The following is a 20,157-nucleotide window of genomic DNA, read 5'->3' as shown; positions in this document are numbered from 1 at the left end:
AAAAAAAAAAAACAACAAAAAAAAACCCAAAAAGCAAAGCATGGTCCTGCATCAGAAATTAGTGAATTAATGTATTTATTTGTTTTAAATTAAAATGTTTCAAGTATATATGTATCATTTTTGATTTCCTCCTCTTCTTCACTGATGTAGTAACTGCCAATCCAGATTATGTATTGTGTTTAATTTAGTAGCCAAATCATATTTAAATCTCACATGGTAACATTTTAGGATTTTTTGCTTCTCTTTGATTTAAAAATTGGCCATGTTTTATTTATCAAGTCCTATCTTATTACAAAAACAGTTTCAGGGAGTAACTGATAATTGATTTAAGTAGATTCTTTTTGCAGTAAATTTTTATAAATCAAGTTATATTTGTCATTGAGATCATTTCCTCTTATTTCATTTTGTGTTTATTTTACCATCACTCAGTTTTAATACATTAATGTTTTAATTTTATACTTTATAATTAAATTATAATTATAAATTATGAATATAAATTATATAAAAGTATAATTTTACATAATGTATAATTTATACAAAACGTATAAATTTTCCCCTTTCCCCTTTTGCCAGTTGTTTAAAGTAAAACTGGCTGGCTCAGTCAGAAGAGTATGCGACTCATGATCTCAGGATCATGAGTTCGAGCCCCACATTGGGCTTAGAGATTACTCTCCTCCTCTCCCCACAAAAAACCTTAAAAAAAAAAACAAAGCAGCTACTTAAATGCATCTTTTATGGTACATTGTTTTATAAGTGAAAAACACTTTTTTGCGCTACGACAGCATTGCAAGCTCGGATTGTCAAGGGGCGTCCTTTTCCTGTGTCCGCTGTGTCCAGCATCATGGGTTGCTGCAGCTGGGCGCGAGGCTGCGGGGAGCACGAGTGCAGGGACCGGGCACGCCGGCAGCCCGTCCTCACCAAGCAGCGGTAGACGCCAGCGCAGTGATGCCTGCAGCAGCGGCTGGGACAGTAAGGGGGAGCAGAGGGCGACGTAAACACCTTGACTGCATGTCCTCACGGTGTCCTGAGTCTCTCTGAAAGCCTCCTCACAGAAGCTCACGGCCAGAGTGGTGCCCTTTTACGTTCTGATTAATTAGTGACGTTAAAAAGGGCATAAAGAAGGAAGTTAAACTTTATATTACTTTAGTTAAAAAGAACGTGTGTGTGTAGCTGGTTACCTTGCTGCGCCATCTAACTTGCTTTACACAGAACTTCAGCGAGAGCATGCGACTCAGGGCCGATTCTGGAGACGAATGTACTTGGATTTGAATCTTGCCTCCGCACCTCCTGCTAGCTGTGTGACTTGGCAAACATTGTGCAACCTCTCCAAACCTCAGTTTCCCCATTTTTAAAATGACGATAATTGTACCCATGTCAGAGGGTGGTTGTGAGGATTAAATGAGACCGTCTATGTATTTAAGTTTTTAATTTTAATTCCAGTCTAGTTAACGTGCAGCGTTCTGTTACTTTCAGATGTGCGCGGTAGTGACTCAGCACCTCAGTACGTCACCCGGCGCTCATGACGGGCGCCCTCCTTCATCCCCACCATCTAGTCCCCTCATCCCCCACCCACGTCCCTCTGGTAGCCGTCAGTGTGTGCTCTAGAGTGAAGAGTCTGTTTCTTGCTTTGTCTCTTTTTTTCCCTTTGCTTGTTTCTTAGATTCCACATAGAAGTTAAAATCATAATGGTGCTTGTCTTTCTCTGACTTATCGTCCATGTTGTTGGAAATGGCAAGATTTCCTTTTTTATGGCCAAATAGTATTCTGTCGTATGTATGTATATATATATACACACACCACATCTTCTTTATCCATTCATCTATCCATGGACACTTGGGTTACTTCCATGATTTTGCTCTTGTAGATAATGCTGCTATAAACATAGGGTTGCACGTATGCCTTTGAATTAGCGCTCTTGTATTCTTTGGGTAAATACTGGGTCATAGGGTAGTTCTATTTTTAACTTTCTGAGGAAACTCCATACTGTTTTCCAGAGTGGTTGCCCCAGTTAGCATTCCCACCAACAGTGTAAGAGGGCTCCTTTTTCTCCACATCTTCGAGAGACTGTTTATTTAAATGTTCAGCACAGACTTGGAAATGGTAGGGATTCATTAACCGTTAGATAGTATTCTGATAGATATTATTTTATTATGTACTATGTACCGTAATATTATTAAGCCTCTAGCAAAGGTGCTCAACAAATATTTTTTGACTGAATTTAGGTTCGGAGTATTCTGGTAGATATTATTTTATTATGTACTATGTACCGTAATATTATTAAGCCTCTAGCAAAGGTGCTCAACAAATATTTTTTGACTGAATTTAGGTTCGGTGGCCATTTCTATAAACTGTAGGTTATGAGGCTACTGTCAGAAGTGTACATTGTCATACTCCTTCTATGGGGAAATCAAATTTGACAGTCATTATAGACTTGTAACATGTTTTGTCCTGAGAACTGCCTGTTATCTTCTGAAACTTCTAGGTCTTCATTACTGAATTGGGTGGAAAGTGACGTTATTATCTCCCTTCACTTTTAATTTAATAAATCTTTGTAGTCCTGTTGGTGGGTAGGAGAAGGACATATGAAATTATTCCTTTACGGACCATTGGCAAGAAAGGCTTGAAAGGCCCCTTAACTCCAGTGACCCGTTGCTGTTCTTACGTGGGAGATACTGCAATGGTAGTAATCTCAGCATGGAAAACAAATGTGACCTTTGCTACCTGTACAAAAGTTGAAAAGTTGTAAGTTAAGATCTTCACAGGCTGATTGTGAACCTAACAGAAGCACATGAGAGCATGAGGAGACGGGGCTTTGGCGCAGCGCCAGCGTCAGTCGGTCACTCCAGGAAACTCACCTGCTTCCCAAAGCTGTTTCTTGACATGGTCATCTCACAGTTGAGAGAGGGTTGCATATCTGACTTGGATTTATTAAGCCTAGCTTTTATGTAAAATATATTCATTGTGCCAGGTGTGGTAAAGGAAGAGGCTTAGGGAATTGGCATATTTCAGGAAGGAACATAGGAAGAAATTGACCAACTGTCTTTCAGGTAGTTGGAAAACGTTTGTAGAGGAGGTACCATTCCCAGAAAGGGAATACATGACCAGAGTCGCTTAAAAGAGAATTATTTCAGGTTTGGAACATTTCAAACCAAAGGACGTGGGGTTGTGTAGGCTTGCCCAGAAAATGGTAGACAGGGTGTCGGCTGAACAAACACGGATCGAGTACAACCATGTACCCGGTGCGGACGGTAGAAAAACAAGTGCGAATCCGTCCAAGATCTCACTACTCCACTACTTAATAGGAGATAAGAATTATCTGCTCATTACAACAGTGTGCTCAGTGAGCAAAGTACTTTAGAAGGGCAGAGAATGGAACGGTGAGTTATGCGTCAGTGGAAGGAATGCACGGCGAGGTTAATTTCAGCAAAGTCAGAAAAGTGGACGAGAGTGACCAGGAAGAGGAACAGGGCCTCTGAAGCACTGGAGTGCTGTGAACGGCAGCATGGAAGGGTGGGTGTCCTTTGGACAGGAGCAAGTAGTGACATGATGACGTTAAATTGTGGGCAGAGGGACGCCTGGGTGTCTCAGTTGGTTAAGTGGCCGCCTTTGGTTCGGGTCATGATCCCAGGGTCCTGGGATCGAGTCCTGCATTGGGCTCCTTCCTTGGTGGGGAGCCTGCTTCTCCCCCTGCCTGCTGCTCCCCCTGCTTGTGCACTTTCTCTCTGTCAAATAAATAAATAAATAAAATCTTTAAAAAAATACAAAATAAAGTGTGGGCAGAGCACTTAGCCCATGTTTGGTTATAAGAAAGATTACTCTGGGTTTCGTTCAGTGTATGGTTTAGAGATGAAACTCCACAAACTTCCAAGAGCTCCCTGGTGGCTCTTTTGTTGTTGTGGCTGCCCATTGACGGAGCAGCGATAGGAAACAGGAGAGAACAAAGGGGAGGCTGATACCAAAAGGATCTGGCAACCATTTGGATGGGGGTCGTGAAGGAAGGAGAAAGGACACGATCGTATTTTCTAGCTCAAGTGTCTGAGTAGATGGTATTACCATACACCAACTTTGGGTTACAGAGAGGAAACAGGACTTTGGGGCCCAGAGAGAGAATGTGTTGCGTGTCTGACAGTGTGAGTTTGAAGGGCCTGAGGAACATACGAACAGAGATACCGGGTTGGAAAGACAGGTTGGGAATGAAAGTGAATGTATATTTAGCAGTCGTCCACATGTAGAGCTGCTAATTAAAGCAATGGCCGTCGATTCAGTCTTTACAGGAAGTATTTAGAACAAGGAGACTACCTAGGACTGTATCTTTGAGAACAACCAGAATGTTCCGTTTGGGAAGAAAATGTTCCTGTTGTACCTATACTCTAAAGTCGTAGTAAACTACCATGGTTTGATTTTGTATTCTTCCACTTCTTTCTCAGTAATGAAGATAACAGGGTTGATTAATGATGGTTGATCTTCAAGCACCCTATTTTATTTTCAAGATTTACTTATTTTTGAGAGAGAGAGAGGGAGTGCGTGTGCCTGCAAGAGAGTTGGGGGAGGGGCAGAGGGAGAGAATCTCAAGCAGACTCCCCGCTGATCCAGGAGACCAGTACCAGGCTCCATCTCCTGACCCATGAGATCGTGACCTGAGCCGGAACCAAGAGTCACGTGCTCAACCTACTGAGCCAGCCAGGCGCCCCTTCACGCACCCTATTTTAAACAGCCTCTCTTTTGCCCTTAAAAACAATTCTGCCTTAAAGTCTCTAAATGTCACCGTGCTAGGTTTTTGGATTTCACCGACTGAATTAACTGATTTCAAGGAAACTAGTAATTCTTATCATTAAACTTTACTCTTCCAAAATGATTGTGCTGATATGTTAATCACCTTAATTGCTCTTTCCCTCTACAGGAGCTGATGCAGCAGAATGGGATTGGTTATGTGTTAAATGCCAGCAATACCTGTCCTAAGCCTGACTTTATCCCCGAGTCTCATTTCCTGCGAGTGCCTGTGAATGACAGCTTTTGTGAGAAAATTTTGCCATGGTTGGACAAATCCGTAGATTTCATCGGTAAGTAGCTGCAGGAATGTATTACAAGCCCTCTGGGTCATAGTCTCGTGTGCAGGTGTACCCCTTCTTCCCTCCTATTTCAGAGATTTCGTAAGTCAGAACAACACGTGAGGCTGCCGATCTCATGCGGTGGCCCAGGTGCTGTGTGTGCCATGCTGTTCCTGAGCCCCTGCCTTGTGACATTCTAGCTACCTTCACACAACCAAGGTGAAGCCTGATGGGATCTGTGATTGTGGATTTGCAAGTGTTTGAAAATCAGTTAAACTACTGGGATTAAACTTTAGCCATTTTTTCAAATCCTATAAAAGACTTTTGGAAACTTTGGTGGCATTCCTTAAACTGTTTTTACCTCGCTGCTGGGTTCTCCCCAGAGAAAAGTCAAATCCTGTGAAAACAAATCCCATTCCATTTAAAGTCTTATGTCACAAGATTTGTAAGCCTCAGTCCACGTGTGCCAGTAATTTCAAGTAGTGTGGGATCTAATAAAATCCCAGCACACACACACACACACCCAGTCACTTCCTTGGGGGTGGTTGTGACAGGCTCTGATCCGTCCTGTGCTGTGTTCCGCTGGCCGGCCAGTCAGCCTCCTGACGCCAAGCTGCGGGTGCGTGGTGACACTGCGGTGCCTGAGGTCAGGTCTGCTGTGGGAAACCGGTGACGTATTTGAAATGTAGTTTTAGCGGAGAGTGGCCGCACCGGGGAGATACGCTGTTCGCTCTTGAGCAGCGCAATGACCTTCACTCCTGTGTCCCATGTGAGAAGTTTCTGCTGTTTTCTTCCTCTACTCACATAAGCGTGTGCATGCTAACCCATAATTAAATACTCTCAATTTATTACTGTAATTAAAAAAAGAACTAGTTCCTTTTAAAATGTGAAATTATGTACATTAAGCCTCTCAGCTGTACCCTTTCATCTGTGAGAGGAATTTCTAGATAATGCTTTTGGAACTTTGAGTGATTCCAGAACAGTCCCCCCCCCTTTTTTGTTCCCTTCAAGATTCCAGATTGCCAAAAATTTTCATCTTTAATTAGGATGCATTCTTTGAAACGTTAGAAGATAAACGCTTAGATAATTCACATTATAACATTCACAAACAAAACTCCCAGATGAATCACCCCCACTTCTAGGAAGTGTTCAGTTTATCATTCAGTTTGTGCCTCTTTAGGAAATAACACGGTTAACGTTCTGTTGCGTGTCACGTCAATCCAAAGACATTCGGCTCTAATTTCAGCTGAAAGTGCAATTTCAGGATCTGTTTAGAAGAGAACTCGTCAGTGTTCAAGCTTTAGGAGGGTCAGCAGAGAAGAGAATATGAGTAACTTTGCCCCAGCTTGCTTCTTTCTTTCCTGGGAGACATTGGCGTCACCCTGCCACTTAATTCAGACAGAAGGAATTTACCATATTCCAACTTGGTTAAACACACCCAAATACGTATTGTAATTTATTTGTAGTATCTTGAAAATATTTATACTTCCCAGTATTTCACTTGCTCGGCCCATTTACTAGGGCCACCATTCCCCCCCCACCCTGCCCCCAGGTAATTCAGGGTGAACTCTTCAGAGTCCAGCGCACGGTCAGGGTGGTTGCTGGGCTCCGCGGGGCTCTCTGCTGTGGTCAGTCCTGGCAGGGTGCACAGTGGGAATACTGCCCCCGTACCAGGGCTGAATGACTTACAGGCTTGGGGGGGGGGGTTGTCTTTTTATTATTAAGATAAATTTCAATAAATTTATGGGTTTGTTGGAAGGACTCAAGTGTTCACGGAGTTTTAAATTTATTTTTAGTTCCCATGGGCAACAGTGAGCTGGGGTTGCCTGGGACTAGGGGACACTCTCGAGGTGCCCGGTGCCAGCTGGCTGCTCCCCCCCGCCCCCCACCGCGCCCGGGGCTCCTGCCCCGCCTCTTGAGTTTGCGTGTAGGCCATACAGGGAGGTGACTAAGGCATGTACTTTGGAGCCAAACTGTATTTGGGTCCTGCCTGCCTTGGTTAGTTAAGTGATTTGGGGTAAGTTTCTCAGTACCCTGAACTGGAAACTGACAATAGTGTATGTACTTTAGAGGGGCGTTGTGAGGATTAAAATAGATAACGGACGGAGAATACCTTGAAAAGTGCCTAACTCATAACTGACTCTTACTAAATAGTAGCAATTTTACAAATGATCATCTGAGAAGTTCTTTGGGTTTTTTTCTTAGCGCTGTTCTCTGTACGCTCAATTACTGCTTCTTTATTTTTAGCGTTTATAACGTCGCATCCTCACTGGCTCCCCCTAACCCTTTTCATTTGTTATCCTGCCTTTTTTTTTGAGCTAGATTTTTATTCCCGAACTGCTGTAGTGACAGCTTACTCTTCTCCTTTCCGTTGTCACTGTCAGCGCTTTTGCTGTCCCCTGTTCAGCAACCTGCGGTCCTTAGCCTAACATTCCCAGGCCCTCTGGCACCTCCTCCCCAGCTTCGAAACCTTCTTTCTCATTACCCCCTTGCCCCACGGCGCGTGCAAGGCAGCCACCGTGGACTGTTGTCTGAGAAGCCCATCGGGTCCCACTGTACGGCCCCCTCGCTCACCTTTCCCTTCTCTCTGCCAGGTCTCTGTGTATGTGACTTCCTTTGCTTTAAGACTCCCTTTAGCACTCCTTTCTGCCAAGAGCAGAACCCCAATCCAGTGTAATACTCGTTAGATTTGGTTTAAAGATTTATTTATTTATTTGAGAGCTCTCGCATGGGGGGGGCGGTGTATAGCAGAGGGAGAGGGTGAGTCCCAAGTAGACTCCCTGCCAAGCGTGGAGCCCACAGGGCTTGATCCCACAGCCCTGAGATCATGACCTGAGCTGAAATCGAGTCAGATGCTTAACTAACTGAGCCACCCAGGCACCCCTAAGATTTCTAAAATACATCCTCAAAAGTGTTGTGATTGTAAAAGCAATGTAAGTATAATCCAGAGTATCTGAAAAACAGAGAAAAGGAAACCTATAACCTCAACATCCTAACACATCTGTTATCATCGTTGTTTTATTTCCTCTCAACCTTTTTCACATGTTGTATAAAGATTGCTTTTTAAGGTCTGTATTAGCCAGCCAGTATTCACTGGGTGCATAATATATGCCCAGTGTGAAGCCCTCTGAGGTAGAAGGAAGACCCTTCTAGGTCCTTATAGTCTTGTTCTGAGATAACTATTTTATATAATTGAGAGAATATTGTCAACATTTTTTAAAAATTTGAGAGGCACCTGTGTGGCTCAGTCATTAAGCGTCTGACTCTTGATCTCTCAGGCTTGTGAGATGGAGCCCCGTCAGGCTCTGTGCTGGGCAGGGAGCCTGCTGAAGACTCTCTCTCCCTCTGCCCCTCCAACTCCCCACTGCCCCCCCCCACTTGAGTACATACACACTCTCTAACTAACTAAATACAATTAAAAAAAAATTGAAACCCAGCCTACTTCCAATAAGAATTTAAAGCAGCTTACAGCATGAGACTGGGATCAAAAAATACACACATTACACATTAAAACAGGATCAAAGGGCAAGAACCGAGTAATATGGGGCTAGAAAAGCTACAATAAAATCTGAATTACAGTTACCTATTGAAATTGAGTGAAAAATCTCAGCTTCGAGCTTCTTAGCAGCCTCGGCAAAGGGGAAATACTGTTAGTACAGGCTGAGGACGGTGTAGGTGAGACAAGAGAACGGAACAGGCCCAGGAAGGCATGGGGCTCTACGTACATGGGTTTATATCTTATGTTGCATAGTACATATTTCTTTGTTTCAAGAAGAATTTATATTCATTTGTTACTGTTTCATTGTGTTTGATTTCACTATCTAAAGGAAAGCTTAGCTGTTTGATTATTCATATACTATCCAAACGTCCTATGTGTTTTGTACACAATGAAGAATAAATCCCATACGTGAGGAATTTGTAGTATTTCTAGCAGAAGTGGGGAGACTGGTGTGGCCAGAGCAGACTCCCAGCGTATCTGTTAATTATAAGAATTTGAATATAAGGTTTGGTAACTTTTGCTGGTATCAGCTAAAACGAGTGAAAGGGAAGAGCTGAGCTCCACAGCAGCGGCTCATGGGGAAAGGCACACGTGTCGTTTAGAATCGAGGCAGGCCCAGTACTGGCTAAAATGTTAGTGGCTTCCAGGCTGCGTGGGGTAACTTCACTTACTCCTACAAAGTACGCTTTTAACCCTTCAACAGGGAGAGATGGCAGTGCCGTTGGGTCGAGTGTTCTTGGCTCTAACAAAGTGTCCACAAGTCCTGCCATGTTGTGCGGAATATCTATGATGCAGTCAGGAACTCCTAGATACCCAGGAAAGGTTCAGGTTCCCCTGGTCCTCGCTAAAGTGGGCTGCTAACCCTGATTCATAGCATATACCTGGTTTTCTTCTTAAATTCAGCAAATAAAGTTGTTGAGCCACTTGATGACATACAGGAAAGTCTAAACAAAAATAGGAAACTATAGGAGATATGTTCTGTGAGTCAGCATTTTAAAAGTAGCTTGACCTGGCATCTTCTTGCATTCTGCTGCGATACGGTGATGAAGTCCTCTCTCTCCCCCTCCTTCTGCTTTTTAAATTAGTCATGTATGTCGCAGATGTTTGAAATGAGAAAATATTTTTAAAAATGTCATACCTCTTCCATGTAGCAAATCACCATACTGGACACCTGAATACGATGTTAGAGGTCAGTTATATCTCAAAACTGAAAATTCTACCTCAAAACTGGAAAAAAGTTTAGTATCTCTTACCTAACTAGAAAAAAGTTGAAGTGTCAGACAACATGGGTAAACAAAATATTAGCTACATCTTAGGATTTGGGATGTTATTTTCTTTATACTTCTCTGTATTCTGAAATTTTCCACACTAAACAAGTAGAATCATGTCATCACAATGTAGGATTTATACCCAGGGAAAGTTCTTAAAATAAAAAAAAATCATGTAAAAAACCCATTGGGAAATATACTCAGTAAGAGGAGAGCCTGAGTCAGGGACTCATTGCTGACTAACACGTCTGGCCCTCGTTGTCCTGTATGTAAATGGTGGGAAAGTGCTCTTCCTTTATCTCCCTAAGAAACTACTGAAGGGAACAACGTGTAAGTAGATGAGCTCTACTTTGAGTTATCAGATGAAAGGAAGTACATGGCAGCAAGATCTCACTGTTGACCACGGTTGTTCTTGTGACCCTACTTGAATTTGACGCCCGCAGAGAAAGCCAAGGCCTCCAACGGTCGTGTCCTGGTGCACTGCTTAGCGGGCATCTCTCGCTCGGCCACCATCGCCATCGCCTACATCATGAAGAGGATGGACATGTCCTTAGACGAAGCTTACAGGTGAGAGCCGGAACTCGTCTTGTGCGATGATGGGCTTTTCATTTGACCTGAAGCGTGAAGGGAGATGAGGGCAGGTAACCAAATGAAAGCAAATGAGGACTATTTTAGTTACACGCTTTACAGGTGACTGGGTTTTTTAATGGTGTTGCAAAGACCAGAGAAGAATACACTTTTATAAGTTCGCAAGAATTCCACCCACACGTGTCAGATTCATCCTCGGCTACTTTTGAATTTTCAGGAACAACAAATCTAAACCGATCACCATCCTGTTAAGTGAGTTTGTATCTTTTCCTAATTGGGGAAGTACCTAGGAGGAAAAAAGCTCCAGCGCAATGCCCATTCCAGAATTCCTCCTCTGCTTCAAACTTTGTGCCTCTGTCCCTGTGAGGAAAAAGCCGAGAGCAAATTGTCAAAGTCCGTTCACCGAGTAAAATTCCTGTATTCTAGAGTTGCCCCGATTCTGCACTTGGACTGGGTTGCTCCTCCCACCCTTGGTCCAGGTGGAGGGCAGGCACGTGACAAGAGCGCACAGACCAGAGTTTGTTTAGCGGGTGAATCGGAGGCCTCTTCGTGCTACAGGGTAGAGGGCGTTAGTTTTCATGCAATAGCGAGCCAGTAAATACAGACACGGGCCTGTTGTAACAATTCGACTTTTTGCCCCTCAAATTGGAAGGTCTGGAAAGAAATGAGCTACCGGAGCAGCTTCTCAGAAGGGTGTTGCCTTGGTCTGCATCAGTTCCCTCGTCCCCCCGTCAGGCTTTTCTCCCTGCAGGTCTGGGGCCTCGTAGAAACTGGAAGGAAAGGCATTCTTCATTTCCTACATTTGCACTTGCTACAGTGGAGCCAGTTGTTTCTGGCTTCGTTCATTTGCTTTAGGTTACTTGATATCCAGGGAGTTCGTGATTTTTCTCTTTCCACGTTCAAATACGAATCTTCAGTGTAGTTTCACTCCTGCATCTTCTGCGGAGTGGCCGTGAAGGTCACGAGCCACTGGGGAATCTGTCTACGATCTCTAAGAGTTTGTGTTTCCACAATTAAACATAAAAGTGACTTATTACTAGTTTTTACCCCTTGATGATTCTTTTTTAACACAGTGGTTACAAAAATGGACCCAGACATTAGGCCTGGTTCTGAACCCCAGCTGTGTGATTTCGAGCAAGTCACTTAAGGACTTCGTGTCCCTGTGTGATGGGGGTAATGCACCACCGGACACGGGGTGGTTTGGGGACTGAGAGATGATGCTGTGACGCCTCAGCCTAGTGCTCAGCACACAGGCCGCCTGAGAGCTGACGGTTCTGTTGTGCTGGAGGCGAGGAGAAGGAACTCGAGGGTGTGCTATGGTGCTCAGGTCATCTGATACCCGCTTTTCTGGTCATTAATTAAAACATGAACTGTCCTGAGGAAGTGACTGTGGGGACCTTGAGAAGGCACGATACTGGGACGCTGAAGCTGGAGAGTGGCCGCTACCCTGTAATTCTGATGGCGGCACCAGCGTTGGCAGGGGGCGGGGTGGAGGGTGGGCCCCGGTGCTGAGGCCAGAATCCTCGCTTGTCAGTTGCATTGGAAACTCTGGGTCCTTGAGAATAAGGAGGCTAAAACTAGAGCTTTGGGGGCCTGGCCCCCCCCCCGCATGCTCCAGGGACATGCGCTGTCTCCCCAAACTTTCATACTGTCATCTGCCATAGGTGTTTGGGAGGCGCTAATAATTCCCTACCTTATTTATTCATTTACTGTTCTGTTGTCTAGCTGTTTTTAAGATAAAGCATAGTTGCAAAATTCAAGACTTTTATGTCTTTCCTCTCTTCATAGATTTGTGAAAGAAAAAAGACCTACTATATCTCCAAACTTCAATTTTCTGGGCCAACTCCTGGACTATGAGAAGAAGATTAAGAACCAGACCGGCGCATCGGGGCCAAAGAGCAAACTCAAGCTGCTGCACCTGGAGAAGCCAAATGAACCTGGCCCCGCGGTCTCCGAGGGTGGACAGAAGAGCGAGATGTGCCTCAGTCCACCCTGCGCCAACTCCGCTACCTCAGAGGCGGCAGGGCAGAGGCCCGCGCATCCTGCCAGCGCGCCCGGCACGCAGCCCCCGCTGTTGGAGGACAGCGCGCTGGTCCAGGCGCTGAGCGGCCTCCACCTGCCCTCAGGCAAGCTAGAAGACAGCAATAAGCTCAAGCGCTCCTTCTCTCTGGACATCAAATCCGTTTCGTACTCCGCCAGCATGGCAGCCTCCTTGCATGGCTTCTCCTCCTCCGAAGATGCTCTGGAATACTACAAACCTTCCACGACCCTGGAGGGGACCAGCAAGCTCTGCCAGTTCTCGCCAGTCGAGGAAGTATCGGAGCAGACCCCAGAGACCAGCCCAGATAAGGAGGAAGCCAGCCTTCCCAGGAAGCCTCAGCCGGCCAGGCCTTCCGATGGCCAGGGCAAACGACTGCATGCAGGAAGAGCCAGCAGCAGCGGGGCCGCCCAGCGGGCCCTCTTCTCCCCGCTGCATCGGAGCGGGAGCGTGGAGGACAACTACCACCCCAACTTCCTTTTCGGCCTGTCCACCAGCCAGCAACACCTCGCCAAGTCTGCCGCCGGGCTGGGCCTCAAGGGCTGGCATTCGGACATCTTGGCTCCCCAGACCTCCACCCCTTCCTTGACCAGCAGCTGGTATTTTGCCACGGAGTCCTCTCACTTCTACTCGGCCTCGGCCGTGTACGGGGGCAGCGCCGGCTACTCCGCCTACAGCTGCAGCCAGCTGCCCACCTGCGGCGACCAAGTCCACTCCGTGCGCCGGCGGCAGAAGCCAAGTGACAGAGCCGACTCCCGGCGGAGCTGGCACGAAGAGAGCCCCTTCGAAAAGCAGTTTAAACGCAGAAGCTGCCAGATGGAATTTGGCGAGAGCATCATGTCGGAGAACAGGTCGCGGGAAGAACTGGGGAAAGTGGGCAGCCAGTCTAGCTTTTCAGGCAGCATGGAAATCATTGAGGTCTCCTGAGAAGGAAGACACTTGTGACTTCTATGGACAATGTTTTTCTTCACACACACACAAAAAAATTCCCTGTAAATCTGAAATATATATATGTACATACATATATATTTTTGGAAAATGGAGCTATGGTGTAAAAGCAAAAGATGGATCAACAGGGCTGTTCTCTCAGCGTCTGCACTTGAGAGAGCAGCTATTTCTCAACAAGAGTGGAAGGGCAGACCCTAGATTTCCTCCTAGACAGATGAAACAAACATTGTACGCGGCGCACATCCCCTCGTTCTTACTGAATCCAGCTTGATCTGGTGTTGGAGGACACCGTGCCCTCCCGTTGTCGTGGTGTGCTACACGAATCTCGAGCCCTAGTCTCTGTCCGGCCCCTTCCGTAGTGCACCTTAGCGCTGAGACTGAGCCAGCTCGTGGGTTGGGCGGGTAGACCCCATCAGGGACAGGACCTCATGGTGAACGCAAGAGCAGTGACCCCATGCAAGGCGGATCCGCACGTCCAAGCTCGCCCGGCAGCCGAGCGATGGGAGCCTCGTTCTGCTGCACAGACCGTCAGGGGCCTTGCCAAGGTCGACTTTAGAGCAAACCCAGTACCTCAGACCGCAAGTCGGGGCTTTCACCACTACCAGGTCCGGTAGCCTGCCTTCTAGGCATTGTGAACAGGCAGGGAGCTAGTCACGCTTTGCAGACCAATTCAGACCATCTCTGCACAAATTTTCAGTTGGGCCTGGATGGAGGTAATTTTTTCTTCTCAGCTTGACGAAGAGAAGGGAAGCCATCTAGGATTCAATTGAGCAGCCAGGAATCTGGCCACATAATGATTTAAGGTCGGTCGGGAGGCTAAACAAGTCTACCTCCCTCCATGTAAAGCAGAGAATTGTTCCAAATGGGATTGTTAATCCTTTAAATTAAGGTGAACTTGCTTGAAGCCAGATGTGAATTTCTTTGGGTTGGTAGCAGGATAAGCAGCCCCTTCGAAGTTCTCAGCCAAAGTAGATTTTTTCCATTTCGGTTTCTTTGCACAGATACATTTTGTAAAAACCGAACAGTCAGGTAGACTTTTATAGGAAACTACCGAGAGGGAGAAAAGCTCTGGGAAGATTAAAGAATTAAAATTGCTAAAGAGAGGCAGGAAACTCCTTTTTCTCAGTGGTTTTGTTCCCCTGAGCATGTGATGAGGGAGGTAGTCTGTAATGGGGCTGAGAGGCTAATTCAGAGAGGAGGGTTCAGGATGAAACGGTACAGGAGGGTGAGGGAGGTGTTGGGAGTTTGTTTCGTTGTGAGCAGAGTGGAGAGCCACAGCCAGGCTCTTCTCAGAAACTCTCCCCAGCATATTTTTAGTAGAAGGGACATATCAAAATGGAGCGGGACCAAGGCGGTCTCTCAGTCTCTGACCTACAATCACTGTATGGAATCAGTCCTGGCAGCTGAAAATAGGAGTTGATTGGAACAAGTCCACAAGTGATTAGGACATATCTGCTTTTAGACTTCCTGGCTTGGGTCTTGTCAGCTACAGTATGGTCCTCTTTTGAAGCCTTGATTCACGTCAGCAGCTTTTGGGGGGGGGGGGTTGTCATTGTTCTTTACTGTAAGTGTAGCTAGTTGCTGACTCATATCTCAGGTTTTTCTGTGTTCGAGAAATGGATAGTCCTTCGATTAGGATGTGACTTCATGCTTCCTATGATGACTGCTGAAACCAGCACAGAATGACGTGATTCAGAACGGACTTGCTCGCGATGATTCCGAGCGCCCCTTAACATAACTGCTTGCACGCGAATAACGTGCTGTGATCCGGGTGTCAAACGAAGGCAGGAAGAGCGGACACTGCGTAGGGAGCTCGGGGTTACTGTACGGAAGAAGTTCTGTGAAATGATCTGAGTTTTTCTACATACACTTACATTCGGGATGTAATCAGACATTCTCAAGGTGTCAGTCCTTTTCGAGGTGTTGTATATACACCAAGCGAGGGAGAGCTCACCTCTTCCAGAGTCTGGTCACAGCTGTGGGACATTTTTAAGAAATGAAAGCAAGAGCTCCAGTGTTACGTATGTCGCAGGAGGGTTGAGGGGACGTCCAGCATTCGGGATTTCTCCTGGCCATGGTCCCCTTCCTTCCTGTGACTATGAGGTAGTCTTACCCTACAGCCTTCGTCCTTGGTTGCGAATGTCAAATACGCAGTCCTGGGGCCCGACACCGCCGGGCCTCCGGGGCGAGCCCTGCCACTGCGTGGGTCGGCTGGCCGCTCTTCAGTATGGAATCGTAGGGGACACCCTGGAATCTACTGGCATGACACTGAACGGTGATTTCTGAAGAGCAAAACTAGACTTTTGTTAGAAAGGCTGGACAATGGTTTAGGACATTTGTAAAGTGAGGTGGAAAGACTGTATAAATGTTTAATATGAATATAGTTCTTTTGGAGAAAGATGCTGTTGAATGGTTAAATTGTGCATTTCTCATTTTGATGGTCATGTATGTTAATATGAAATAAAATCGAAACTGGTACCTGTTTATACATAAATGAGAAAGGACCTCTCCTTGCCGCTGTTGGTGGGAAGAGCAACATCCGAGTGCAGGAGGTGGTGGCAGCAGAACCTGTCCCGCTGTTCTTGTGTCCAGGGGGACTGAGCTCAATACAGTGGTGAGGGCATCAGACACAGGAAGCGCTCCGTCGTCACATGAAACAGCGGCTCCCCGGCTAACGATTCCCTGCTGGCCTCGTCCTTCACTGCGTGTCCCAGATGCACACTACGGTGGAGAGACAGACACTTGGTAAATACTTGCCGACTGACGGACTCGAGAATAAGGACAGGGTAGGAAGAACGACCAGAGGCACATTCATGGTACACGCTGATGGCAAAGGTCAACGGCTGTATCATTCTTGTAGGAAGAATGGAGACTAGTGGTTACAGGTCGGTTCTCCATCCTTGCCGTGTACATCTTCATGACCCCTCTGCTTATAAATGACACTGCACAGCACAGTTCAGGAGACGAGGAGCTTAGTCTCATCAGTTGGTCAAAGAATTTTATGCATCAAAGGAATAAAGCATTTACCTCCATAAATATGCTTCATAATAAAGCATATTACCGCGGAGTAAGAGGAGAATCACAGGTGATGTCATTTAACTTGGTTGGGATAGGCTTCTGAGTTGAAGTTAAAATTTAAGAAAATTTAAAAGCAAGGATGCCACTGGGTGAGCCAAGACTAGAAGAGCTGCCTTGGCCGGGACCTCGCAGAGACCCGGAGGCCAGCACGGGCCTGAAGAGGGAACAGAGTGTCGAATACTTCTGCCTCCAGACATGGAAGGTGGCCTGTGCAAGCAGGTGTTCAGGGAGAGGCTTCATAAGAAGGGGCAGATCGTGGGAAGTCCTGAAGGTCAAGCCACTTACGACTTGAGTGCACAGATTTGGGGGGCCTCTCAGAGACCAGTAAGAGCAGGCTAGTGCTGGAGGACTAGTTTGGGTCTGACAACGAAAATCAGCTCAGGGCTCGGGCTGAGGGGAAACAAGGAAGACAGAGATGGCAAGGGAAGGGTGGACATACTGGGACTAGGGGACAGCAGCTTTCCACCTCAAAGCCGTCACTGTCATTTCAAACGCTGGCTGGTTTTGTTTTCTGACACCACGCAGACATGTTTTAGATCTAGTAACATTTGTCTAGGTGCTTTTCTCTGAATATCACTCCTGCAGCTATAAATGGAAGAGGGAAGGGAGTTATTTCTAGCATTCCATGGGGCCCATTCATCCTTGGACAACATAATTATACCCGGTTGTATCTTTAAAGTATTGCAAAATCAACTGGAAAATTACGTCACTGTCTTGGAAGACGTTCACGAGTCGGTCCCGTCGTTGCGGTTTACGCGCAGGCGTTGAACTGGGTTTATGTAAAACCCAGTGTCATTCCTCTGCTTCCAGCTAAAACAGTACGGTCCGCGGGTATGCAGTCCCACGGGAAATGCGGGCTGTGGCCCGGCGGGAGCCGTGTCCCAGGCAAACACGGCAGCTGGCACACGGGGAGTCCGGCTGCGCGCTCGGTTCTCGCTGCTCGAGGGAGCTGCGACAGCTTCAAAGGCTGAAATTAAAGTCCTTGGTTCACCAAAGCTCTGAGCGTGAATCCCGCTCACTGTATAATGAAGATAAAAGGCAGCAGGACGAGGATGCCTTGGCTGGCGAAGAAAATGGAGTCCTTAGTGAACTCCATCAGGCCTCAGAGCGACCCGGATAACTCTGCCCAAATTCCTAACAGCAATGGGCACACGTCAGCGCACCCGGGACGTACTGGTTAGACTAGGAAGCGGCTACGTTTAGTTGCCAAAAATTCTGATTTTTTTAGTTTGAGGCATGTGAATAAGGAAGTTATCCGGTCACCCTTCCCCTCTGGAGTCGGGCCATCTGAATGGCAGCGACACGCCTCGTGTGTGTGCAAGAAAGTGTTCCTTACTGTACATTAGTGAACCCCAGTGACCTCTCCTCGGGGGCGCTATGCGGCTCTTAACTAAGCAACGAAAGGGCAGGGGAAAGAAGAGCAGATTCTTTCCCTTGGTGTGAAGAACAATTTACACCAACGACGCCCCCCAAAAAGAAAAACGGTCCCTTCACGCTACCCTTCGATCTTTAATAGGTTTATTAACATTTCAGTAGCTGCCTGCTGAGTGCCGTGTATCTGGGTTTAGTATAAACAAATTGGGAAGACAAAATTTCACTCACTCTAGAATCTTAATCCGTGTTTGCTCCCAGCTCCCATTCCTGAAGTTTCCCGGGTTTGCCTGGGAACCTGCTGAGGGAAATGCCAAAGCTAGGTAAGTTCTACAGCCCCACAGAAGCAGGGGCACAGGTCAGTCCCCCAGCGCCGTTGGTGTATGTAACCTTGGAAACAGCATGCTTGGAATACCCATCACCTACCTTCTTGTCTGTCAGTGGGAAAAGCAAAGGGATACCCAGAGGGGATTTCACCAAGCAAAAAGCCCCTCTCATTCCTTGAGTGCACTCCCGTATCTCAGGTATGGAGTCCTCAAAATCCATTTCATCAAATGCTGACTCTGAGGAGAATAGAAATTACGTTCCTGAGGAGGACAGAGCTTGAAGGGAAACAAAGACGTGACATGTCGAATTATATAGGCTCTCATGAAATCCCTGGCTCTTAACCCCACAACTCATTCGCTGTAAACTCACGTGCATACACGACACGGGGTGAAGGCCAGCTTCTACCAACTTCCACCTTGAGTCAAACAAGGACACTGTGGTTGTAGGGACCTGTTGGACAGTGTTCATACGTACAGACGCACACATAGGTCAGGAGATAGCAAAACAGGTGCTCAAAAGGAGGGAGCCACCGGACACTTTCTAATTTCTAATTAACAGAAAGAAACGAGCTCTCTCTGTTGGGAGCTCAGAATTTAAAGTCACTTCCGAAACACAGGGCCAGTGCTCAGAGACAAGAGGTGAAGATGTTGCTGGAGTATCAGGGGTCACGGAAGTGGAATCCTGGAGCTGGAAGGGGCCCGAGAGCCCATCCAGACCAGCTCCCGCTGTAGGGAGGTGGACAGAGGCTCAGGGAAACGAAGCCATCTGCCAGAGATCAAGGCTGGAGAGCTACAGCCAGGGCCCCCCACAACGCCAGGCTGCCTCTTTATTCCCAAAGCTCCGAGAGGCTCCAGACAGGTCACCGGGCGTTAAGCAACAGAGATTCAGCAGAATGAGCTCTTCAAATAGCAAATTACTCAGATTCCCAGAATCTGACCGAAAATGTAAAATTCTGAGGTGGGAAAGGACTGGTAGCGCCATGTTACCTAAATCAGGGTTCAATCAGAGAAGCAGCACTAGGAATGACCCAGAATCAGGGAGGGGGTGTTAAAGGACTGACCTTAAGCACTTCATTCCAGGTGCTGCTAAGGGAGCCCCTGCCGAGCTGCTTCTGGTGCACGCGACGTCTCGCCGGGACCCACGCTGGCCTCCCCTCTTCTCGAAGCCTTCATCCTGCCGCTGCAGAGGACCTACGGGAGAAGCTCGAGTCCCAGCTGGCCCGGGATGTGGAAGAACCGAAGGCAGAGCCCTGGGAGCCAGCGGAGCCGTGAGCCCGGCTGCCAGGCCCGCTACAGGTGCCGCAGGCCGCGAGCCTGAGATGCAGCGGGGCTGGACGTCGGCGGCCTCCGGCCAGGGAGCACGGCTGCCGCTTTCTGTCCACTTCCAGATCGCATGCAGACGGCTCTTGTAGCCAAACCGAACCAGAAACAAACAAGGCAGGGGATTCTGGCAAACAGTTCAGCTCAGCCAAGTTGACAACATTGCACAACCACCCCCCACATCATACTCACTAGAATTCTTTAAAAAAATACTGAATATGCCTATTGTTCTTCTCTGCTTCTCCCCAGTTAATGAGTAGCCTCGCTACTTAGGACCCAAACGTAAGTTATTATCATTTTGTCTAACTTTTTTTAAACTCATTTTTTCCCCAGTAAACTCTACATCCAACATGGGGCCTGAGCTCACAATCCTGAGATCAAGAGTCGCATGCTGCACCGACTGGGCCAGCCAGGCGCCCCCAACTTCCTTATAAGAAGAAGAGTTGGCTTTTGAGTTGGGTGGTGGGTTGGCTGGCGAGCTGGCTGGCTGGCCGAGAATGTTCTCATGCCGTGGTCGGTCCGCCTTCCTGCCATGCTCACGCCATGAACTGTTGAAACAGTGAGCCCTCAGTAGGCTTGGTCTGTGTCTCATTTTATTCATCCTGTGCTTTTATTTGTAAATTAGACGAAGTGCGGTGCCTGAGCTGCTTTTACAGCTCTTCGTTCTCTGAAA

General features: G+C 47.0%; 1 protein-coding gene and 1 long non-coding RNA gene across 5 annotated transcripts in view; one reads left to right on the top strand and one right to left on the bottom strand.

Annotated features, from left to right (window-relative positions):
• DUSP16 (dual specificity phosphatase 16) overlaps positions 1–15,875 on the top strand; it is a 75,619-nt gene extending 59,744 nt beyond the window's left edge. For both annotated transcript variants that reach the window (XM_040642171.1, XM_008706995.2), the window contains exons 5-7: positions 4,901–5,060; positions 10,259–10,382; positions 12,192–15,875. In XM_040642171.1, coding sequence (XP_040498105.1) covers positions 4,901–5,060; positions 10,259–10,382; positions 12,192–13,368 — 1,461 coding nt within the window. In that variant the 3' untranslated portion in view covers positions 13,369–15,875. The remainder of the gene's footprint in view (positions 1–4,900; positions 5,061–10,258; positions 10,383–12,191) is intronic.
• On the bottom strand, positions 13,470–19,388 carry LOC121105401. Of its 3 annotated transcripts, XR_005837865.1 has the most exons (4): positions 19,226–19,388; positions 18,265–18,401; positions 18,070–18,139; positions 13,470–16,110 (listed from the first exon to the last, which is right to left on the bottom strand). It is a non-coding gene; the product is annotated as an uncharacterized LOC121105401 (long non-coding RNA). The 3 variants fall into 3 exon arrangements; XR_005837863.1 differs by having other exon boundaries at positions 18,265–19,388; XR_005837864.1 differs by having other exon boundaries at positions 18,070–18,136; positions 18,265–19,388.
• Between the last annotated feature and the right edge of the window lie 769 nt (positions 19,389–20,157).

This window comes from Ursus maritimus, unplaced genomic scaffold, assembly GCF_017311325.1.
Source record: "Ursus maritimus isolate PB19 unplaced genomic scaffold, ASM1731132v1 scaffold_26, whole genome shotgun sequence".
NCBI lineage: Eukaryota > Metazoa > Chordata > Mammalia > Carnivora > Ursidae > Ursus > Ursus maritimus.
Note: the sequence above shows the minus strand (reverse complement) of the source record. Positions and strands in the feature narration are given on the sequence as shown.